General features: G+C 36.8%; 1 protein-coding gene across 1 annotated transcript; it reads left to right on the top strand.

The window, feature by feature from the left end:
- The first annotated feature begins 1229 nt into the window (after positions 1-1229).
- LOC126702595 (protein BASIC PENTACYSTEINE2-like) lies at positions 1230-2958 on the top strand. The gene is made up of 2 exons (XM_050401336.1): positions 1230-1589; positions 1684-2958. Exon 2 carries the CDS (start codon positions 1835-1837, stop codon positions 2693-2695), a length of 861 nt encoding a protein of 286 aa, XP_050257293.1. The 5' UTR covers positions 1230-1589; positions 1684-1834; the 3' UTR covers positions 2696-2958.
- Positions 2959-25755: the final 22797 nt, after the last annotated feature.

Raw genomic sequence — 25755 nt, 5'->3', positions numbered from 1 at the left:
AATTATATTATTGAAAAAATTTCTTTAATTTATATAGGATTTTGGATAATTAAGCGGTGCACAGAGCACTTATAGGATTAGTTTTATTTGAAAAGTCAAATATATAATGGACAAAGTTTAGCTACAAAATTGGTTGTAACTTAAGGCTACAACTTTACTCAATATATATATATATATATATATTTATTGGAGGTGAGTTTTGACAAATCCACCATTAAATTACATCTTCTTCTTATACTCTTCGTGCTTGTAAAATTTCTAGAAAATTAAAAATCAATAGCCATGTCATCAAAAAATTGTTTAAATTGCAAGTTTTTGTAGTTTAAAATTATGCATAAAATATAAGCTTATAAATTATATAATAAATAATTTCCAATTGACACAAATTTGACAAGTTTATTAAGAGCGTAAAGAACATACAATTCAACAGTTAGATTTTCAAAATATCTAGTAATATTTATTTTATTAAGTAAGGTTGTAACCTTAGACTACAATTAATTTTGTAGCTAAACTTTTTCTATATATAATTCTCTTATCTTAAATTATCTCTAGAGATCTTATAAAAAAGAAAAAATCTCTTGAGAGAAAAAGTTTCATAAGACATAAGTTTAGATACACAATATATTTCACAAAGTTTTTCACAGTTGTTGAAGTAGTATGTTATGATTATGGTATAATAAAAAAATATTAGCCGTGGTCTCATATGAAAATGATATTATACTAATCTTAATTTACCGTTTTATATGTTTGTGAAATAATTTATGAAATTATGGTGTTTTTAAAATTGTTTTAAAAAGTTTGAATTGGGCTTATTTCTTTTGGATTTCCCGAAACAGGTATATATATATATATATATATATATTTTGGATAGGTGAAAATATGTAATTTTTACTTTTTAGGGCCGAGGAGAACAAAGATAAAATTTAAGATAATAAAACAGAATTGACAATGATAAAAAGATTTTATTAGCAAATGCTGGAATTTTCCCGAACGAAACATTGACAAAGACAGGTTAAAAAGGCAGCCGAATTTGACCACTCTTCTTGATGTGGCTATATGTATTTTAGGACCTATTTAGCAAGCTTATTAAGTTTAAACATTAAAAAAAAAAAAAAAAAAAAAAAAAAAAAAAAAAAAAAAAAAAAAAAAAAAAAAAGGAAAAGAAAAGAAGAGCAAGGCTAGGCAAGCACGGGGATCTCAATTTCAATAGTACTTTGCACATAAATTCATGGGAAGAAAGTTTTGGCTCCACTCCACATCTTGAATTGATTTCATTGTTGAGAGAAAGTATCTACTACTCCTAGGGCAGTGGAAACAAATGCTTTCAGTCCCACCTGATAAAAATGACATCATTAATATTCTATCTTATTATTTAGCTACAAGTAATAAAAAAAAAAATACTACCCCTGTCCTATCTATGTTAAAAATTACAAAACAAAAAACCAAGTACTGAACAGAAATGTCTTACAATTTACAAATCCAGAAGAAGTCCCACTTGTGTTGTGCCTTTGCTCTGTTCGGTCAGAAGAGGGGAAAAACGACAACAACCCCAACAAACTTTTCTCATTGATCTCACAACTCACTCACAAGTAAGTCCCATAAATCTCTTTGAACTTGAAGATATCAATCCTTTTGTGTTTTGTGTTTTTTTTTTCATGTTTTTCTCATGTTTGCTTTCTTCAGAGATCTGAGTTCTCAAAGATCTCTTTGACCCATATAATGCCAGCCAGCTACGGATAAACTTCTTAAAAAAAATTTGAGATTTTTAGTGACCCTTTTGCCATTTTTGGTCTTTGGAGTTTGGATATTGTTTGTTGGAATAGGAATTACTAGGATGGATGGAGATAATAGTTTGAATATGCGTAATTGGGGTTACTATGAACCACCAACACCATCTCTTAAAGGCCATCTTGGTCTTCAGCTCATGTCCTCAATGCCCCAAGAACAACAACTCATCAGGGGACGCAATGCTATGCTCATTGCCACGGGAAATAATGGAACATTGCACCATAGGGATATTGGGGTTTCACATTCTACATTCCCCATGGACTACATGAGGGATGCTTGGATTAGTCAAAGAGAGAAATTTATTAATGTGTTACCCACACCAAACCCTGGTTATTCAGTTTTGCCCGAGACATCCTCCTCTCATCATATGCAGATGGTTCAACAACCACCTGATATGTCCAAGGATGAAAGGATGATTAGTGTAGAAGAGACGGGTGTTGCGAACGAAAATGGACCTATTAAGAAAAGGCAGGCAGCGAAAGCCCCAAAAATCCCAAAAGAGAAGAAGGCTAAGAGAGCCCTGCGTGCACCTAAGGCTGAGAGTAGTCCCTCTGCTCCACGAGCAAGGTCTACCACTAGGAAAACCACTGAGATTGTTATAAGTGGGGTTGATATATCCGGGATTCCAATACCAGTTTGTTCATGTACGGGGACACCTCAGCATTGTTATCGATGGGGCTCTGGTGGGTGGCAATCTGCATGTTGTACCACTGGTATGTCAATGTATCCCTTGCCAATGAGTACCAAACGGCGTGGAGCAAGGATTGCTGGTAGAAAAATGAGTATAGGAGCTTTCAAGAAGGTATTAGAGAAACTTGCGGCAGAAGGTTACAACTTCTCTAATCCGATCGATTTGAGGACCCACTGGGCTAAACATGGTACGAACAAGTTTGTGACCATCAGGTAGATGTATTCACTGGATCTTCATATGTTGCATTCAGCACGTTTCTCTTGTTTATATGTATGCAACCTGTAGCAGAGATCCTTTTGAGTTAGTTCCTGATATGTTATTCTATTGTCCATTCCTCTTGACATTTACATCTTACAGGAAAGGGATGTAATGAGAAATGTATTGAATTCCTGCAGTAAAAGCTTTTTTTCTGACCTAAAAAATTGATGTTCAAAATGAATTTTTTTCCTATTATCATTTATTGCCGACTAATTTTCATAGAGACATGTCTCTATTGCTTCACATTTTTACGTTTTAGTCATTTGCTTTAGATAATGTTTTATATTTAATAAGTTTCAATGTTTCTGTTTAGTAATCAATCTATTTAATGGGTGACACAAATGTTTATTTAGAAGCTAACAACATACACCCAATCATCTATTGTGTAATTTTTTTTTTCAATTATAATCGCCAAAGTTAATAGTCTGTATGTTTATTGAGTTTGATGACATGAGAGAACTTCCCGATCCATGACATTTTCAGTCTTTCCCCAAAGCAAACCAAACATAGGGCTAAGGGATTTTGTTCTTATTTTAACAAAATTTGTGGTATAGTTCCTGTATATGAGTTGTAGTATTTAATATTTTGAATTCATGGTGGATTAAGTAAGGAAATGAGCTGCCAATAGTGCTAGTACCTAAACAATATTCCAATTATTTGAAAACTTCCCCTAAGATGACCTAGGTGACAGGTGTTTTTCTAAAGATTATAATTTAAATTTTTATTCTATAGATTTAAACTCCCTGTTACTCATTAAAACTGATATACTGTTCACAAGCTGGTGGAAGACAGCAAGGCAGCACTTATGCAAATAAGTTGGAGCCTAGCTACTATTAGTTGCTATCCCAGCATCATCATGCCTTACATTGAGTAGAGAAGAAGATTTCAAGTTTGAGCCTTATATTGTTTATTAAGCATCAATTTTAGACATTGCAACAAACCTTAAGCTGAGTAAGTTTTTTTGGAAATCAATAAGGCTAGAACAACTTGTTAGCTCTCTAGTTGAATTTATTGTAATCAAGTTCTGTGTCTGAGGAAAGGTAAAATCTGCTAGGGTTTTTCTCACATACAAGTATTTTGTAATTTTTGCCCAAGGGTAATTTGGTCTTTTTGATGTTTCCAATCTAGCAGCTTGTAGTTGGTTTTGGATTTTCTTTCTTGTGCTTTTGTATTAGGTTGGGGATTTATGGGTCTTTTGGATTTACTTTAAAGTTCATTATAATGATTGGGATTGACTTGGTTTCTAAGTTTGGTTGGTAGCATCCTTTATGCTGAAATATTTGAGGGGGAGGGGGGGGGTGGGGGAATGAACCGTTTTCTCTTTGTGGTGCATTTATGTGAGGTTTGATGCTATTAATTTGGATGTGTTGCAGCTATATTAGATGTATCTGATCTTGGATGTAATGCTCAAGAACCCTAGGTGTAATGGCTGTGTTTATGTTGTCTTCTTGTTCTTTTGCTTACTTTCTATCTGCTGCATTTTAAGTTCTAGCCAGTGTACTAGTCTCTAAATAAAACCATATTCCTATCTTTTCCTCACTTATCATAGCATCTTAGCTTGTTCTATAAAATAGCATCACAATCCATATTTGTCATGTTTTGGTGCTGAAACTAGAGATTCTCTATCCTGTTTTGGTCTCAAACCTGCTGTCCTGTGTCAAGTAAATTTCAGATCTGTCCTATAGCAGTTATAGCTTTCTTTGTGATGCATCTAAAAAAATAAAAGAAGAAGAAGAATATACTGAGGTCATATATTCCTTGAAAGTTGAAACTATATGTATGTGTTGTCTATGTGTATAAGAATATTCCTATATGCCTACATGTCTGGTCCTGTTGTCTCAACACTTGTTCTTTTTGCCTTATCCTAACAATGCCTTTAGCTTCAAAAATCATGTTCCTCTTCCTTGTGTGTTCATTGGACTGTTTAAAAAAGAAGAAGAAGAAGAAGAAGAATATACCCAGGTCTATATATTCCTTTAAACTATATGTATGTGTTGTCTATGTTTAAGTATATTCCTATATGCCTACATGTCTGGTCCTGCTGGCTCAAAGCTTGTTCTTTTTTCCTTATGTTGAGGGCAAATTACAACTTACCTTCTTGTGGTTTGGCCGAAATTTAAGTTGCCTACCTATGGTTTAAAATTTTACACTTTACCTACCTGAAGTTTGATTGAAATTTAAATTGCTTGCCTATGATTTGAAATCCCATGATGCAAGTATTCCGTTGGATTATTTTTGATCTTATTTGATATTATATTTTTATGTTTATTGTGTTTTGGGGGGAAAGAGATAGAAAAATGGAGCAAAATTATATATTTAGCCATGTTTTTAACAAAGGTGGGTTAAGGAAATCTAATTGAGCTAATCTTAGGTGGGTAAGTTGTAATTTGCCCTTATTTTAATAATGCCTTTAGCTTAGAAAACCATGTTCCTCTTCCTTGTGTCTTCCTTTTCTCCTAGCTCATCCAATATCCTTTTATTATCTCCTTTTTCTTTCTAATTATACACTGTCTTTCTTATCCATGCACATTTAAGATTGAATGCAACCTGTGTTTCTGGTTCTAACATATTAAGAAGTACAATGAATTCTTCACTTTTAGACATCCGAAGGTATATGGGCAAGCATAAAGTACTTTTATAACTTAAAAAATTCATTATTGTTCTTTATGCTTTGCCCCAAAAAAGAAGTTATTTACTCCTTGAATTTGAGATTTGCATGGACAGAAAGATGGATGAAGGCACATTCTTATTTGTAATAGTTGCATACACACACACACACACACACACACACACACACACAAACACACACACACACAAAATAAAAAGTTGATAACAATGAATTTGGATGAAGGATAGGAGAAAAGAGTATAAAGAAGAGGATGGGGTGGTTTTTGGTTGTTTTTAAATGAAGGGGTGAACAGGTTTGAGGGCTTTTGGAGGGATAAGATACTGCTCCAAACCCCTCATTTTTAACTCCCCCAAATTGAGGGCTTTTGCCCTTATGATGTAAATATATATATATATATATATATATATTTAAATGAGTGTTTATGGAGAGAGAGAGAGTGTTTATGACCGCAAACTCTCTGGTTGAGTCTCTCTCTCTCTCTCTCTCTACATAAACACTCATTTTAAATTTAGATGTGTATATTTGTTGTTCTGTGAACCTTGAAATTTACACTTCAAAGTGGTTGCTGTTTTTTATTTATTTTTTTCTTTTAAGGAATAAGTTTGGTAATGGTTTGAGTTGAATGGCTGGGTTCATTTTTGGTGTTCCTGCAGATTGAGAATGGGTCTCTAATTTGAAAGTTTATGTGTTGGGCATTGACACAATGACATAAGCTTTTATGTGAATGTCAAAATTGAAACCAAAAAAAAAAAAAAAATGTTATTTCAATGAAACCCAAGTACCCATTTTTTTACTTGATTCAAAGATGGCCTTTTCGGAACCTTGATTCACTTGTGAAGCAATAAAAATGATAAACATTATGATGTTTGACAGTTCTTCATAGTTCAGTATGGAAATTCAGTGAAAACTGTATATATTAGTGGAGCGTTTCTTCTTTATATTATTGGTCTGTCTGTTTCATGTCTTATCATTTCCTCTCATTCCCATTTTAAATTTTAAAACATTCAAACATAAGAGAGGACAAATATTTATCTCCCCCTACTTAATTTCTAGAACATTCAAATGAGGGGAATGGACTCCTCTCATTTTCCCTCATACCCTCTACTCTCCTCTCCCTTCAAACTTTCAAACACTCTGTAAGGTAAATTGTTATGAAAGATGAATGACTATTTTCCAGCTAAGATTCCTATTATATATTTCAAGACTGTTGGTGCCACTGCCAGCATAGTTCCTATGCTGTCAAGATTCGATATATGGACTAAAATTTATCATATGTCCATACTTTCCTGAGAAAATTGTTGCATCATGAGACACTGTAGATTGCAACAAAATAACTTTGCATTGTATATGTTTAGATCCAACTTACCTCTGCATTGTGTAATTGAGAACTTCTTGCATTGTGACCCAATGGTCTGGAGCTGCGCTCTCCTTGGAGGTGTCCCTAGAGTCCAGCTAGAACCTCAAAGTTGGGACGGGATTCTATCTTATGGGTTAGGCTTAGGTTATTGCAAGATTTAACATGTTGGAAATCCGTGTAAATAATTTAGATATAAGTTTTTCCTGTTTTTCCCATATTTTTGTTTAACAAGCGTGAAATGCCTCTTTTTTTGGATTGGTCTGAATCATAATTGAAGCTTCTTGCTTTTATCTTATAGGATTGGCACTGTAGTGGGCATGTTAGCCATAACTACTTTTAAAGCTGATGTTCTTAAAAAAAAAAAAAAAAATCAAGTGTTATAACAAGTGGAGCAGAGGGATTGAAACCCTTGTTCTCCTTATATAGGAGTCTGGGCATTGCCATTGAGCAACAAGCTCCTGGCAGTGTGCTATAAGACTAATGCAGCTTGGCAGCTTGCTGTTACAGTTAACAACAGTATCCAGGTTAAGCTCAGTTAGTTTTTAGCTTGAACTTGTTAAAGTAGTGTAATTGTTTTTTGAGTTGTATGGTTGAGAACTTTCCAAAGTGTATGATGTTTATGGTTTATATTCCCAAGTATAAAGGGCTGGTTTTACTGCCGGTAAAACAGTAGAAAATCTGATCTGCTGAGACAACTCCTTCCCTTCACATGCACTATTATTGATGCAAACAATTTCAGATTTGTTTTCTTTTATTCGCCATGAATTGTTCCTGAGTTCTTTTTCTTGTTTTGAAGCTGAAACTACACCCCACAACATAGTAGGATCAGGTCATTATAGTTTCCTGGTCTAGCTGCATAAAAAGTTTATGGCAGAGGAGTTGTCTTTCTCCTTTTAAAGGCGATGTACCATTCACCTGGGGTTTATTTTTTCAAAATTATTTATCAAAGATGGGTACAAAGGTTCTTGCTGAAAATTTGGCATTGGCTTTCTATACTTTTAACTTGTTGACTGATTAGCATCTCCAAGTGAAGTGATATCTTTTCCCTTTCCTATGCTGTTGATCTGGTCAAATTGATCAGGATTAAAAATCTTCCATATATGACCTAAGGGTCCCAACATCAAAATGTCAAAATTGAAGAGAGTTGGCAAACTTCAGTTTACTAGTCTTTGACTATGTAAAATGTTTTTTATTTTTTAAATGTATGATTACTTGTATTTTGTATTCCATATGCTCAATGCATTTCTATAATCATGAAGTGGCCACAATGTGGATGTCCTGTCCATTAGCCACCATATTGTGAGGTGTTATTTTATTGTTATTTGAAGATTTGAAAACCTGAGAGCATGATTTTGTTTTTGTTTTTTGTTTTGGCGTTATAGTGGATTTGCTTTAGATGCATTGTTGTGGAATTGATTCATGCATGAGGTTTTGAATAAAGGGCTATTTAGGGTATCAATCATAGACATAATTGGTCAGTACGTAAGATTTGCAGGCAAACAGTCCGGGCGCTTGTTATTCCATTTTTGTATGGTTTGAAATCTATGATTTTTATGACATGAAGAACACATTTATTAGCTTTTGTGTTGTTAGTTCATGAGCCAGATAATCTTTACCAGCTCCAATTGATGCCTTATTGTCTAATGTCTTTGTGTACAAGAGTTAAGTTGTGTTTTTTCCCCCCTGTGACGATACACATTTGGATTCTTGATTTGTTTAGTAGGAGCGAATTTACTTTTTGTTAAAGATCGGTTTTGATTATGGGATCCTATTCCTAACTAAGCTTTTGCTGCTTAGTTATTAATTACAACTTAGACTAAACCCCGTATTTTCGGAAAATACAGCAATACAAAGAAAGAGCAAAGTGGCAGCAGTGTAGTGTTGGCCTAAGCTATGCCAATGCTTTTAAGTCAATCTTATTTACCGCTAAATTATCGGTATGTATTTTCTATGTACTTCACTTTACTCATGCCTGTTATTGACGAATGATCCTCCTATTGCTATTATATATAATTAGTCGCAGACTCGCACAATGCATGGAAAAATTTGATATGATTATTTTTATTGGATAATTATTGAATTAATATATTAGATTGTATATTTTTAAAAATTCAATGTGTTATTTGAAATTATGTTTTAAATTAGAAGTTTTTTGTAGTGTAACAAAATATATTTTGTAGTCAAAGTATTATATATAGTGAGATATGTATGAAAACACAATGCAATAAATTATTTTTTTAATTGATAGTGTGAGAATTATTAGACCAAATTGTAATTATGTATACCTTGTTTATTACTATACAGATAGATGTATGCGATTCAACTTTTATAGATATATTTTTCTTCAAAACATAAATCCACATCTCTTTCTTCCTTACAATTGAAACTAAGTGAAAAAGTAAATAAAGATAACTATGCAATATATCATTTTCAATAAATCATATATCATAATGTGGAAAAATAAAATAAATAAAATGCAAAAAGAAAAAATTCCTTAAGTATCTATATATAAGAACATTAATTGTATAATGATGTTATAGAGTAAATTATATTTTCTCATATTCTCTTTTTAGCATTTTTAGTAAGGATGATTAACTAAGCAAAGTAAAAGCTTACCAAGAAAGTTCAAATTAACTAAAAATTTGATAGTGAAGATGCTAATTATTTGTAATAAAATGACCAAAATAAAAATAACAAATAGATTTAAGAAAAACACGTAAGATTTCTAAAAGAAATTTTACCAAACACATGGAATGCAACAACACAAAATTACTACACCGAATATTTTTTGACTTTTTTGATACTCTACAAATAAAACAACTTTATTCACTTTTTGACATAGTATAGGCTATAGAGCAATTACAATGTTTATTATAATCTCCCCCCCCCCCCCCCCCAGAGGTTATTTTATAAGTAGTTTGATTGAAATCAAAATATACTTTTTATTTAAGTCTAATTAGGGGATTCTCCACAACATCACCAACCTGAGTCTTGTAATGGCAAACTGATATCTTTTCATTGCTTGTAACAACTACGACCTCATCTTTGCAAGTTAAAAGCTCATTTGCCACAACCATATGCATCTTGTACTTTTTAAGAGCCATATCAACCTTCTCCAAAAGTATTTGTATATTTGTCTCTAGCTGTTTAGTCAGGTAGAGGAGAAATTTCAGTCCCATTTCAGTATAAAATAACAAAAAGTCAAGGAACTTATAGCAAAAGGCTTTCTATACAAAATTCCAATAGAAGGGAGACTAATAGGCCCTTCACTTTCTTCAAGACACAGGGGATTATGAAAGCGCATACATCATTTGCCTACTTTTTTCTTTTTCTCAAATTCATATTACCAAAGAAGTATATGAAGCTAAAAACATTGTGAATACATCTTTGTTCAATGGAAGTCCATTGCTAGGCATATTCAAATTCATAGCCATGTGTATTTTGTTTTGATATAAACTCAAATTTCTATTTAAAAAAAAAAAAATTACATATGAACCCAAACTAGAATTCAACCAAAGCTATAAGAGTGATTTGTGATGGGAAATTCAAAAAATACAACACAAAAAAATTAAATAAAAAAACCAATTAGAGTTATAAGAAAGAAAAAAAAAATAAAGCGAGAGTGAGAGAATATTCACAGTTTTTGTGTGGAAAAAATATGGATTGAATGGAATAAATGATATCAAATTTATACGAAATAAGATGCGAGAGAAGAAGAGTCAAAATATAAGAAAGAAGAAATGATGACGGAAGTTTGACGGTAAAGTAAAGAGTAGTAGGGAGATAAAGAGGCAAAGAGGGAGAGGAAGGTTGGAGGAAGAGATTTTTATTTTTATTTTTTATTATTTATTTTTAATTATTTAAAGAATAAGAAGATGAATAGTTTACACATTCAATTTTAACAATTACTCGAAATCAAAAAGAAGAAAATGAAAAGTTGAAATCAATATGGGTAGTTGAATATAGTCAAACATTTGCATCAAATGAATAGTAACGTTTGTAATGAATGGTTAAACATGTGCATATATCCACTAAAATTGTAATTAATTATTCAATTTTAATAATTACTTAAAATTAGAAAGAATAAAATGAAAAGTTGAAATCAATTTGGGTAGTTGAATAGTGAAATATTTGCATTTAAAACAAATGAAATGAATAGAAACATGTTGAATAGTAATGAGGTGCATTAACAAGTTTTTCCATGAACTATATTTAATTATTTTACATAAAATAAAATAGAAAAATCATAAAGGAATTTTTTTTTTTTTAAGTATGACGTGGCTGATGAGGTGGCTCAATAGGAGTATAGCAACATTAAATTCTACGTCTCAACTTATATATATATATATATATATATTATATATAGATGTTGAGTTATTGTGATTTCTTCGATATTATAGGCCTAACCTAGTGTTATTAGTTAGATTGGCTCTGGTTCTGGAGATTATGGGCGTTACTTGTTCTTGCAACTTAAGCGATATGTATTGGTCGTGGAGTTACCGCTTATTTCCTTGACTTGAACCCGAACCCAAACCCATACCCATCAATTTCACTAGCAACCATCTCCACTTTCAATTAGCAACCCATCACATAACATAACCATCAGCACAAAAGCTAGCAAAATCTACATGTAGATAGTGTATTTTGTCCGCCCTCGATTTGTGTTCTAGACCTCGAAAATCTCGCAAATATTAAATTTTCTCCAAAGGACCACAAAAACATCTAGATTGACGTGGTGCAACCCATTCAGGCATCAAAGCACTTAAAGTGCCTTTTTAGGTCAAATTGACCAAAATGCCCTTGGTCAACCTGGTTGACCAAATGTAAAAACTGGTCAAAATCATCTCAAAACAAAATTTTTCATGTTTCTACATCAAATCTGAGCTACTTGGTGATTTTCATCAACTTTGACCAAGTTTAACCCAAGGTTGACTCTTGAGGGCCCCAAAAACCATAATTTTGATATGACTGTCAGAACAGGTTGAGGCTAGCATCATCGAAAAGATTATTGAATTTTCTTTCCAACGACTATTCATGGGTTGAAATTGGAGTCAAAACGGTCGAGATATCTTGAAAACTGTGCAAGGCGCATCAGCTCGCTTCTCGAGGCCATAACTTCTGATCCAACTGTTGAATTTCAAAGTTCTTTAGCTTTCCAGAAACTACACACCTAGACCTTTCCAAGGACACCATGATTAACCCAATCTAAGCCTAGGAAGCCCTTCATCAGGCCATTCCAAGTCGGCAACCACTAAGTGGCCGCTAGAGCTGAAAAGTCAATTTTTCGTTATAAATACCCCCTTCAGATAACAAAAAAAATGAAATTGGGTATTTTTGGAGCTTGGTGTTGGGCAGATTCTCTCTCTTTTCCTCTCTAAATTCTCTTCCAAATACATCAAAAAACTTTTGATTTCTCTCTTCTCTCAACAATCAAGAGGTAGTGTTCTTGCACTCTTTTTCCTATCCTTGGTCTTAGGACTTTGGATTTGAGGTTTAAAGGATGTAGATGTAGCTCTTTAGCTACAATCTACACCCTTTGCTTTATCTTTGTTCATAATATGCTTTATTGCTTTTCCAAGCATGTCTTTGTTTTATCTTGCTTCCTAGCATGTCTCTTTGATGATATTGGCCTAGCCTTCTTAGGTTAGGATATGCCTAAATATTGTGTTTGTGCTTAGATCCATTTGCCTAGGTGCATTTTTAGCATGCTTGTGCTTAGATCCATGTGTTTATGTGCTCCGTGCCATGTTTGTGTTTAGATCTACTTGTTTATGTGCTCCTTGCTTTGTTTTTGCTCATATCTACATCTTTGTGTGCTTCGTGCCATGTTCATGGGTCTAGATCTACATGTTGGTTGCTATGTCATGTGCTTCTAAAGCCTTTCTATCTCTTGTTATCTCCTTTTTCTTGTGTTTTGGCCCTTTTGGTAGGGTGTAGATATAGATCTTGTGGTCTAGGCCTACACCCATACACTAGGCTTATATCAAAGGGTTTGGATCATTTCCTTTATGCATGTCTATGTTTGCTTGCTTGCTTCTATGCTTTAGATCCATGTTTGCCTATCTAGATCTAAGCTTTGCCATGCTTTGTGGCCTGCGTGGGATTGCGTTTGTTGGTCTTTGTGGCTACTTGCTTGTGTGGTTGCATCCGTCCTTCTTGTGGATAGTTTGGATTCGACCACTTGTGGGATACACTTCCGTGGTGTTGGTTTGCTTGACGCATACCCTTTCTCCACTTCGTGTGATGTTGATATGCATGCCTTGCTTGCTTTGTGCCACTTATTTGGCTTTCTTTGTTTTTTCGCATCTTTTACACGCTTGCCTACATTTTCATGCATGAGTCGATGTGTCATCCATACTCCAATCCAATGGAACTATGGACATTCGATCCAAACCTACATTTGTCTTTCTAGGACAACATCTTTTGTTTGATAACATGTTTGTTTGCCCCGGTTTGGCACCTTTTGATAGCTTGACTTTTAGCATGATTTCCTTCTATTTGTTTCTTTGCTTGTCTACTAACTTGTTTCTTTTGTCATTGCATGTACACACAAGGAGCATGGACACTTGGAGCAAGGGTGCAACCTCGTAGGCGCAAGAAAAAAGGGCAAGGATGCAAGCATGAAGATGCAAGCCCACAAAGGGCAGTGTTCAGTAGATTAGGGAGCCTAGCCCCTCCTGAGTGGTTTTCTCTTTCCCTCTCTCTCATAACCTCTTCTTTAGAGCATGTATTAGGGTTACCCCTCTCCTTGTACCCTTTACTTTTCCTGCTTTTTGCTTGGGCCGCGTTCTCTAGGTATGGCAGTGTTTGTTTTACATTTCTTGTACCTTGCTAGGCCATGGAATGTTGGCAATGTTTGTATTACTTTCCCTGCTCTGTGTGATAGCATTGTGCATGATGTATGTATGTATGTATATATATATATATATATATATGCCTATGTGTGTGTGGGTGATTGTGCACTTTGTATGATAGACTCTCGTGGATATGTGAGCGACTCTCTGGCCATGAGTGCTCTGGACCTTGTGACATGAGTATGTGCTTAAGGTAATTGCTGTAGGTGCATATTCATGTCACACTGTGTGCGTAGTCACTACAGTTTGACCGTCTCGATCCATGTCACCAAGTGACATCGGTTTCCCCGTGTATGCGACACGTACTAACGTGCTTAATGCTTTGAGGGGCTCCAGCTCGTCCTAGCATGAGCATGTTGGCACACGCCATATACACAGGCATGAAACCCTGTCGGTGTGCCATAGTGCACGAAACGTAAAACTCTACTAGATTTTCGTCGTGAAATTGGGGCATCCCCATTGCCATATTCTCACATTGAAAGCTTGGTAAGAATAGTGTTTTGTGTGCTATGATGCACCTGAGGGGAAGCATTATCTGATTTCCACCACGAAAAAAGGCAAAATGCTGTCGGATTTCTGCCATGGAAATTTGGCAACAATTCCAAACACACTTGGGAAGCATCAAGACCACACCCTTTCTAAATCCAAACCTTAAAGCCCAATTCGCTTAAAGCCTTAAAAGCTAATGCCAATAGCTAGTTTTTAACTGCCAATGTCCTTAAATTATGATTTTATCAAAACAAAGGACTGTCTACGGACAGGCGCTGTGGAGTGCCTAACACCTTCCCCACACGTAACCAACTTCTGAACTTAAGAATCAACATTTTTTACCCATCCACATTAGATTAAGGAAAAACGACATTTTTCTTAACCTAGGATCGGTAATAAAATCAAATAGAGTCAGGTGACCAATTACACCTTAGAAAAACCCAATGATTGGTGGAGACTTCACTTACCCTTAGTAATTTCCTTAAAATCGACTCATATTCTAGTCACACCCGAGGTACGACATCCCTTCATCGAAGTGTACGAGTGTCACCGCGGTGAGTGGTCGAGCAGCGGTGAGGTGTCGACAGACTAACGACTTCACTGGGGACACTTAGAGAGTTTAGCCTTTAGAGCTTTTGATAAGATCCTAATCTTTGGAAATTGGCTTTCAAAAACATTGAAATTGGCATTAGCCTCCGGGGCTTTTCTTTTCGAAAAATGCTTTTACTATATCCTAGTAAACTAGTTTCAAAATGAAAAAAAATAATAAAAAAAAATTTCCAAAAATGTTTTTCAAATGGTTATCCAAAAAACTGGCTTTGAGGTATTTTCGTATGTGTGAAGCTTTACTGATTTCCTAAAGAAAGCTTTATAGCTTTCCTTCACATGTGCAAACTTAGGGTAGTAGATTTAATTTCTACTACACCTTTATCTGTGCATGTATCTATTGTGCTTGGAAAGTCTTTCCCCTTTCATTTCAAAATGCATGACATAACCCCACATTGAGTCGAACCCAAGCTCAGCATTGAAGGTGATTGCCGGATATGCAGTCTAGTTAGTCACTGGGCGTCGATTTGTAGGCACTTCTAGGCCTATGGGTGGATAGGAGTTGCTAAAAAGCCCCCTTGATCTGCTCTATCCTACAACTTCTATGAAGGGAAGGATTAGATGATCAAAGTCCCCCCCCCCAAGAATAGCACCAAATTACCAGTTAAGCCGTGTCTCATATAGTTGGCATAGACTAAGTCAAAACCCATGAGGACTAGGAAGAGCCAAATATGAGTGAACATTCCAGGCTAGGGTAGGATATCCTTTATAGGATTGTTTTCAAAATGAGTCAAGGGGAAAGTGTCCAGTTCCCGTTTGTAGGTTTGCCCTTTTGCTTGCTTCAAAGAGTTGTGCTCTACTCTAGGTTCTATCCATCCTGTTTACATAGCATCTATGATTAACCCCTAAGGAAAAGCAACCCTGTTTCCTACACATTAGATCATACCCAATCCCTAAGGGTTTCCAACCCTACAAGGGTATGCATGCATACACTAATAGCTCCATCATGTAAATGTGTACAGATAAAATTTGTGGCAAGTAGCTGGAACTCCACGCCAAAGAGGACATTGCCAAGAGTTCAAGTTCTTCTCTGAGAAGGCAAGACCATCCAGAATGAAGCATTTTCATTGTAAATTTGAATTTCCTTGTATTGTAAAAGGCCCACTATTGGAGCCATTGTCTATAGCCCATGTTTTAGGCGCAATGTAAAAAGCCAAAATTTGTAAAAGCATTGCTTTCTTTGTAATCAAAAGAGAAGGGTCCATCCCGCAATTTCAAGCATGATGTGAAAGTTCTGGTTACTTGCCAAGAGGATGCAAGCCCACAAAGGGCAATGTTCAGTAGATTAAGGGGCCTAGCCCGTCTAGAGCGGTCTTCTCTTTCTCTCTCTCTAAGTCTCTTCTCTAGAGCATGTTTTAAAGTCCCCCTCCATATACCCTCTTTTATTTTCCTACTCCTTGGTTGGGCCGCGTTCCTTGGGTATGGTAATGTCTGTTTTACATTTCCTGTACCTTGTTAGGCCATACCCTTGGAACATTGGCAATGTCTAGTTTACTTTCCTGCTCTGTGTGATAGCATTGTGCATGATGTATGTATGTATATATATATATATATATATATGCCTGTGCGTGTGTGGGTGATCGTGCACTTTGTATGATGGACTCTCGTGGCTACATGAGGGACCCTTTCTAGTTATTAGAGCTCTTAACCTTGTCAAATGGGTATGCGTTCAAGGCAATTGTTGTAGGTGCATATTCATGCTATATTGTGTGCATAATCATCGCAGTGTGATTGTCTTGATCCATGTCACCAAGTGACATTGGTTTCCACATGTATGCTTCATGCATTAACATGCTTGACACTTTGGAGGGCTTTGGCTCATCATAGTATGAGCATGTCGATATGAGTCGCATACACAAACGCAAAACCTTGCTGATGCACCATACCACACCAAACGCGAAACTCTACCGAATTTTCGCTGTGAAAATGGGGCATCCCCGTTGCTATATTCTCACATTGAAAGCTTGGTGAGAATAACGTTTTACATGCTATGATGTATCTGAGGCGAAGCGCTATCGGATTTCTGCCACGAAAATAAGGCGAAATGTCGCCTGATTTTCGCCGTGGAAATTGGGCAATGACTCCAAATACACTTGGAAATCATCGATTGAGACCATACCCATTCCGATATCAAACCTCAAAGCCTAACACATATAAAGCCCCGTAAGCTAATGCTAATAGTTTGTTTTCAACTAACAATGTCCTTAAATTATGATTTTACCAAAACAAAGGACTTCCTTGGATAGGCATTGTGGGGTGCCTAACACCTTCCCCACACATAACCAGACTTCTAAACTCAAGAATCAAGATTTTTTACCCATCCACATTAGATTAGGAAAAATTACATTTTTCTAAGGTATGATGGGTCACTTGACTCTATTTGATTTTATTACCAATCCTAGGTTAATAAAAAGGGATTTTTTCCTAATCTAATATGGATGGGAAAAAAATCTTGATTCTTGAGTTCGGAAGTCTAGTTACGTGTGGGAAAGAAGTTCGGCACCTCACAACGCCTATCCGTAGACAGTCTTTTGTTTTGGTAAAACAATAATTGTCAGACATTGGCAATTGAAAACAAGCTATTGGCATTAGCTTTCAAGGCTTTAATTGTGTTAGGCTTTGAGGTTTGGTTTTGGAATGGGTGTGGTCTCGATCAATACTTTCCAAGTGTGTTTGAAGTCGCTACCAAATTTCCACTGCGAAAATCCGGCAGCATTTCGCCTTATTTTCGTGGCGGAAATCTAACAGTACTTTGACTCAGATGCGTCATAGCATGCCAAACGCTATTCTTACCAAGCTTTCGACATGAGAATACGACAATGGTGATGCCCCATTTTCACGGTGAAAATCTGGTAGATTTTCACGTTTGGTGTGCTATGGCGCATTGGCAGGGTTTCGCGTCTGTGTATACAGCGTGTATCGACATGCTTGCATCATGACAAGCCGAAGCCCTCCAAAGTGTTAGAACATGTTGATACGTGTCGCATACATGGGGAAACCAAATGTCACATGGTGACATGGATCAAGACAATCACACTGCGATGATCGTGCACACAATATAGCATGATTATGCACCTACAACAATCACCTTGAGCACATACCCATACTACAAGGTCAAGAGCTCTAATGACTAAAGAGGGTCGCCTTGTCTGCCGGCTTGTTCCTTTTGTCTTTGCATGTATACACATGGAGCGAGGATACTTGCAGCAAGGGTGTGACCTTCTAAGCATGAGCAAAAAGGGCAAGGATGCAAGCAAAAGGATGCAAGCCCACAAAGGGCAATGATCAGCAGATTAGGGAGCCTAGCCCCTCCAAAGCGGTCTTCTCTTTCCCTCTCTTTAAGCCTCTTCTCTAGAAAGGGAAAGAGAAGACCGCTCTGGAGGGGCTAGGCCCCCTAATCTATTGATCATTGCCCCTTGTGAGCTTGCATCCTTTTCCTTGCATCCTTGCCGTTTTTGCTCGTGCCTAGGAGGTCGCACCCTTGCTCCAAGTATCCACGCTCCATGTGTATACATGCAAAGACAAAAGGAACAAGCTGGCAGATATGCAAAGAAACAAATGGAAGGAAAAGCATGCTAAAGGTAAGCTAAGAAAAGATGCCAAACGGGGGCAAACGAACATGTGAAGCACATGAAGAGGCAAAGAAACATGTTATCAAACAAAAGGGGGTGCCCTAGGAGGACAAATGTAGGTTTCGGTCGAGTGTCCATAGCTCCATTGGATTGAAGTATGGACGACACACAGACTTATGCACGAACATATAGGCAAGCATGCAACAAGAAAGAATAGAAGCAAAGAAAGCCAAACGGGTGGCATAAGGCAAGCATATCAACATCACACGGGGTGGAGAAAGGTGTAAAGTAAGTGCACCGACACCACAGAGACGTATCTCACAAGTGGTAACATCCAAACAAACCCTAGGAGGGACGGATGTAGCCACCTAAGCACAAACCCACGGAGGGCACAAAGAACATATCAAAGCTTATATCTAGAGAGGCTAACACATAGATATAAAGCTTAGAAGCAAGCAAGCAAACATGTATATGCATAAAGGAAAAGATCCAAACCCTTTAATATAGTCCTAGGTGTATGGATGTAGGCCTAGGCCATAGGATCTAGATCTACACCCCACCGGAAGGGCCAAAAAGCAAGAAAGAGAGATAACAAGGGACGTAAGGGCTAAAGTAGCACATGGCATAGCAACCAACATAGATCCAAGCACACAAGCATGGAACGGAGCACATAAACACATAGATCAAGCATATGAACATAGATCTAAACACTAACATGTAGATCTAATCACAAACAAGGCAAAGAACACAAAAGTCATGTAGATGTAAGCATATGAACATGGCAAGGAGCCTAAAAACATATGGATCTAAGCACAAACGTGAAAAGGAGCCTAAAAACATGTGGATCTAAGCATAAGCATGAAAAGTAGACATATCCTAACCCAAGAAGGCTAGGCCAACAACATTAAAGCAATAAATCATGGAAAAAAGCAAGTAGACATACTAGAAAAGCTATAAAACATGATAGGAAGCTAAAACATGCTAGAAAAGTTATAAAACATGCTAGGAAGCTAAAACATGCTAGCAAAAGCAAATATAGCATTTTATGAGCCAAAAGAAGCAACAAAAAATAATAAGGAAAAATAGGTGTGGATTGTAGCTCAAAAGGTAGATCCACACCTCTAAACCTCAAATCCAAGGTATAGAACCAAGAAGAGGAAGATTAGGTACAAGAACACTACCTTGAAGATTGTAGAGAAAAGGTGAGAATTTTTGGTGTTCTAAGGTGTTTTGATGTGTTTAGATGTGTTCTAAAGGTTTTTTTTTTTTTTTTTTTTTTTTTTTTTTTACAAAATGAGGGGACTAAAGGCTTTTATAGCCAAAAAGTGACCCTTCAACTGCTGGCGCACCTTGAAGGGCCGCTGGCCAACTTGCTAACATCAACAACATTAGCCTTATTCCAGTTCGACTTTGGATACATATTTGAAGGCTTTTCTGATATTAGATCAAGTTGATCTTGGTGTCCCTGGAAAGATTTGGATGTCTAGTTTTGAGAACACTAAAGAAATTAAAAATCCAACGGTCAAATCAATAGTTAGCCTTTAGAAGTGTGTCGTTGCTCTTTTTACGATTTTCTGGATATCTCAAACGTTTTAACTCCGATTTTGACCCATGAATAGTATTTGGGAAGGGAATTTGAAAATATTTGCAATGACACTAGTCCTAATCTATTCTGACGGTCAGATCAAAATTAGGGTTTTTAGTGCCCCCAAGAGTCAACTTCGGGTCAAACTTGGTCAAAGTTGACGAAAATCACCAAGTAGCTCGAATTTGATGTAGAAACATAAAAAATATCATTTTTGGGATGATTTTGACCCAACTTTGACTTTCGATCAACCCAGGGTTGAGTAGGGCCATTTTGGTCAATTTGACCTGAAATGGCACTTCGAGTGCTTCGATGCCCGATTGGGTTGCGCCATGTCACTCTAGATGTTTCCGCAGCCCCATGAAGAAAAGATAATATTTTTGGAATTTTCGGGGTCTAACACAAAATCATGGGCGGACAAAATACGGTGTCTACATGCCTCAAGGCCATACCTAGAAAGTACTCTGCACAACCCCAGATGCCCACCAAAGGGACGCCAAGCAAACCAACACAATGGGTTTAACCCTGCCACCTAGCAACTCCCCACTTGACCCTCCTTGTCTAGTTAGTGGGACCCAAGCCAAACAAATACTACAACCAACCAGTAGTGTCCCCAGTAAAAGGAAGATCAAGGGCCATGGTGATCTTAACTCTATTCTTCCTCACGAACCTAGCAGGCTGTGACCTAGATATCACACTCAGATGACTACAAAACCACAACTGCAGCTATAATACCTAGGAAAATAAAATAAAAAGAGGGGTATTTAAGTAAATTTTTTTATGGGTTCAACTTTTATAATTAATATTACTAAGGGGGTTTTTAGAAAATAAGGTTGAAACCCTAGTTATACATAGTCTAATTTTTAAGTCAATGTATAATGATAGATGTTTTGAGAGAGGAGACTACCCAAAATACTGAAGTAGAGAATGTTTGACCCCATAATTGAGGTAAAAGCCTAAAAATCTCTTTCTTGTCAAATCTAAGCTTTATTTAGAATTAGAGTTTTTTTATGTGGGAATTTTGACCAGTAGAGAAACTATTTAAATATTCAAAAGTTTTACAGATGCAACGAAGAAAATCTTAGATTTTTTTTTTTTTTTGGTAAACTGGACGGCATACCTACAGATTTTTCTAGGTTTAGTGATAAGCGCATATTGAAGCTGCAAATTTAAGCGGGTGAGGGGTCAAGCTTCACAATGTTTGTGTCAGGAAACTATATCGAATTGATGGATTTGGAGGAAAAAAAAAGTGTACGTAACAGTGAATTTTGTTGAAGATGGGTCTGCTAAAAATTAAAAAAAAAAAAAAAAAAAAAAAAAAGAAAAAAAAAAAAGAGCTATAATGTAAGTGCAGTACTTGAAGGATGGCCCAATCCTTGTCTTTCCTAGTGTGATATAGCACTAGGAGATATAGCCTTATCTTTCAAGGAATTAATGGTGGTAGAATATATAACTATATATATATATAGAAAAATATTATGATAGGTGGAATTTTGGTGTAAGATAAGCAGACAATTATGGGATATTTTTAATAGTAGTTCTTCTGGTCGGGTACCATTATAAGTCTTTCTTGAATTATTTGATTATTGAGTAAATAGTGCTTATAAATTGTTAGGTGAGATCTAAGGATTTTAGAGAAAGTGTTAGGGAGAAGTTCTTTGTGGTGAGTTAGTTGAGGTAAGTAACCTTATCCTAATTGGGTTTTATTTTACTTATATTAATGTATTTTTAACTACTGAAAATTGTTCATAATTGTTAGAATTTTTATTTCAGTACTACTGATTTCAAGTAAAGGATTATTACAAATATATTTTAATACTGAGTATATGATTTTTATATACATGCTTGAATAAGATATATTTTGTTAGAAACTATGATTTCTTATATATGATTATGGACAATCTGACTATGAATTGATTCTGATACCTAGCCAATGGGGGTTATTTATTGGTACTCTTATACCCAGCCAATGGAGGTTATTCATTGTTGCTCTGATACTCAGCCAATGAGGGTTGTTCATTGGTATTCTGATACCTAAACCAATGGGGGTTATTCATTGGTATTCTAATGCCCAGTCACGGGGATATAGCGTGACCATAGTCATAAGATTGTTAAGAATATGAATTACGTTTGAATATTTGAACTATTTTTAGTCCTTAAAACTACATATGTGATTTTGGCAATGTTTGAGTGGTTGAACTATTTGAGTCACTAAAACTTCTTATGTGTTTTGGAACCTATTGTAAGTTATATAGCTTTTGATATATGAAAAACTGACTATTTTCTAAACCATCTAAGATATTTTGTAAGATTAAAGTATGTTATCTATGTGTAACTTATTATTTTAAGACTATAAATCTTCTTCAGTTATTTTGAAAACACATAGTATGTTATAACTTTTGAAGACTCATATTACATCTTATTACTTTACAGATTTATTGCTTGATAGAACTTATTAGGATTTTGGTTACTTATTGAGTTGTCAATTCACCCCCTCTTTCTCCTTTTAGATTTTGATCAAGAAGAGTAGCATATGTTTGGTCTTCCGCTGGAATGTGCGCATGAGTGAAGTTTAGGAAATTAATGGAATAAGATTTGAACTTTTATGTTTAAGATTACCATTTGTGTAGACTTTTAAATTTAAAGGATTTAGTTTATTTTTTTATTATTTTGATGTCGGAAGATTATTATTGGAGATCTTTTGAGAATTGCATTATTGAGGATATTTTTAACATTTATTGAAGAAATTTTCTTTGAGGATAATTATTTAATTGTTAAGAGGGCCTCACACCCTTGTAGGGTGTAAAGTTTATAAGTGTGTGGCTGTTGTCACGTGCCTAGCTCTTACTTGGGTTCAGGGCGTGACAGCAGCAGATGCACACAACAACCAAGCCTACCGCTTCCCATCTCGCGACACAGAGAAAGAGATCAAATAGGTCTCAGAGAGGAGAGAAGGAATAAAAGAAGTGATATGAGGCAAAGTACTCACCAAGGGTAGAACTGCAACGCTGATAGAACTCAACTGAGAAGGGAAGCATTGAGCCAAAGAAGGCCACCATGAAGGCCTAGCGTCTATAGAAAGTCCAATACTCCTCCAAATCCATAAAGTCTCCTTAGTTAGCAACAAGGCACTTAGCTTTGCCAAACCGACAAAACAGAAAATCCCAGGGGATGCTACCTCCCAAACCACTCTCACATCAGGTTAGAACATCCACAACAGGCATCTTCAAGCCTAATAGCTCCACCAACCACTTGCGAAAGCTAGATCGAGTCAGTAGTCAATACACCCGACTCACAGGGGTAGGAAGAGAAAGAAAGCGATCATACTCCTCCAAAGTAGAGACCAAGTCCACATCCCCAATGGTGATGCACCTTAAAGCGGGATCCCAACAAGTAATTATGGCCTCCAGTAAGTGCCAATCCAAAGAAGTGAGAAAGAGTGAAATGGCATCTCCGAGGAACTGCTTGATTTGGGCCAGATCCTTGGAAGAGAATGAAGCCCACCATCTCTTGAGCTCCCTCTCATGAAGAGTCTCCCGCTCAAGCTTCACCACAATATCATAAGTCTTGAGTACAAGAACATCCATGCTTAGATTTGAAAGAATTCATTTTTTTGATGCAGATCCATGCAGAAAAGCGAAGAAAAATGTTGTTTCTAGGAGTATTTAGCGAAGAAAAATGGTAAAAGAAGACCCCAGAAGTCATAGACCAGAATGTAGAAGGTCTGGGGAGGTGCCCAGCTTTTATGCATTCTTCCTGAGGCCGGCGCACCTTGTAGGGCTACTGGCCCCAAACGGTACACCTACAAGGGCCGCCACCCCTCGGGACACGTGCTAGGGTCTTTCAACCCCCTAGCACAAACCCACACCTATTCTAAACTTAAATCCAAAGGATGGAGGGTTTTGGATAGCTCTGGAACCAAGATTCCCTTGGTTTTTGCAGTAACAATGGTGTGCAGCAGGTTCAGTAGCAAACTTGTCATTCAAAAGATTTTTTCACACAACTAAGACCACACATAGCCTACACTGGGGAAGTTTATCTTTGTGTGTCTCGTTCAGCATCCCAAAATATCTTAAACCTCATTTTCGAAACCCAATTCACCCTTTGTCGTTAAGACATGTAATGGGACAGTGCTAGGGCCATTCCAATCACTAGGAGTAGTCCATCCAGCATGGTATGAAGATTGCAATGATTAATTCCTCAAGGGAACTTTTCTCGAAGCATCGATCGATTCAGTCGATAACTGAGACAATCAATGCATTCCACCACACGGCGAGTCCAAAAATCCACTGGGGAAATCCACGATCATCATTAGGTTTGTCAAAGAAACCCGTATCACCCAGTGTGATTCTAATTCCGCTTCAAGTCGGTTGATCATTTTAGAACCATGCAAAACCCTATACTGGGGTAGTTCATTTTGTGTTGTTCAGTCCGTTTTCTACTAATCAATATACTCAAGAAGGAGTCCGTCCCGCCAGGAACCTACACTGGGGTAGTATTATTTTATGCGGTCTTTCCTTTCTCCATATCCCTCAATGGACCAGTCAACATTAGATTTTATCAGTAAATCTGTGAAAGTATGGTGCGATGCAAAGTGACCACAATGGTGCAACCGGCTCCTAAATGCTAAAATGCTACTGGTATACATACGTAAGGCCTACTAAAAGGCAGTGTTCATCTATACATCAAGAGCCTACCAACAGAAGAAATCTAGAAACATACACTACCAAAAGGCAATGCTCAAATATACATCAAAAGCCTACCAACAGGCGATATCCAGAAACATACATGTAAGACCTACCAAAAGGCAATGTTCATACACACATCAAGAGCCTACCAACAGAAGAAATCCAAAAACATGCATGTAAGACCTACCAAGAGGCAATATAATACATACAATCCAGGCCTACCAAGAGGCAGTCAAATATATACATGTCTAACCCACCAAGGGGCAATGTCTACAAAATATAAGAAAAATGAGAAAAACATGCCTACACATTGGCTACATCATGGTACAATAATACATGGCTGGCCTAAGGGGAATCATCATCTCTAACAGCATCATCAGCAAAGCACCCAGCGTTGCCATCATTAGCATCATCACCCATAGGACCTGTAGAAGGATCGACTTGGTCCGTCGAAGAACCTAGGATATAACTTGAAGCTTGAAATGGTGCCTGATCTAGTACAGGGCCCTAAGCCCAATCATTTAAGGGGGTATATCCCCAACTACCAAGGAGCAGGAATGTACTCTGACTCATGTTGACGAATAGGAGAATCTCTACTAGGAATATAAGGTGTAGGAGGTACAGACATCCTATGCCCCTTTATCTGGCCAATCAAAACACTGATATTCCCATGAAGCAGGCCTATTTCAACCTAAAGTTGACCCTTCTCTTTCTATGGCAATCGCATGGGCCTCCCTCTCTCTCTGCCATAGGTCCCTTTCTAGCTAGCAACCTAGCAATCTTCTCCTGTATATACCCCTTTCTAGCGACGGCCGCTCCCTCAAGATCTCTCACCCTAGCCTGTAGGGTATCTACACGTAACCTCAAGTGGGCCTCTAAAGCCCGACGAGCACATGCTATGCCACCAAGCACTTTGCCACCACTCACAGGGAAATCATCCATGATGGGTTCGACCGAGGACTACAAAAACCAAGTGAAGTAATCAGTGTCCTCCTTGATGAAACTGTCAAAGGAGCCTATCGTATAATCAAGATCGTCTAAAATCACCTCAGAACATGAAAGCTCCTGAAGTGGCTCCCTGGGTACTTTGAAAACCAGCATAACCCAATGGTAAGTCCTCTCAACTAAGAAGAACTCCTAGCACAATAAAGCCCAAACTAGCACTGCGCATGTGACTCAGCCATGGCATGGGTAACCTCACACCTAGCCAACAACCGCCCATCATAAGGGCAGTTGAG

Source organism: Quercus robur, chromosome 10 (assembly GCF_932294415.1).
Source record: "Quercus robur chromosome 10, dhQueRobu3.1, whole genome shotgun sequence".
NCBI classification, from domain to species: domain Eukaryota; kingdom Viridiplantae; phylum Streptophyta; class Magnoliopsida; order Fagales; family Fagaceae; genus Quercus; species Quercus robur.
Note: the sequence above shows the minus strand (reverse complement) of the source record. Positions and strands in the feature narration are given on the sequence as shown.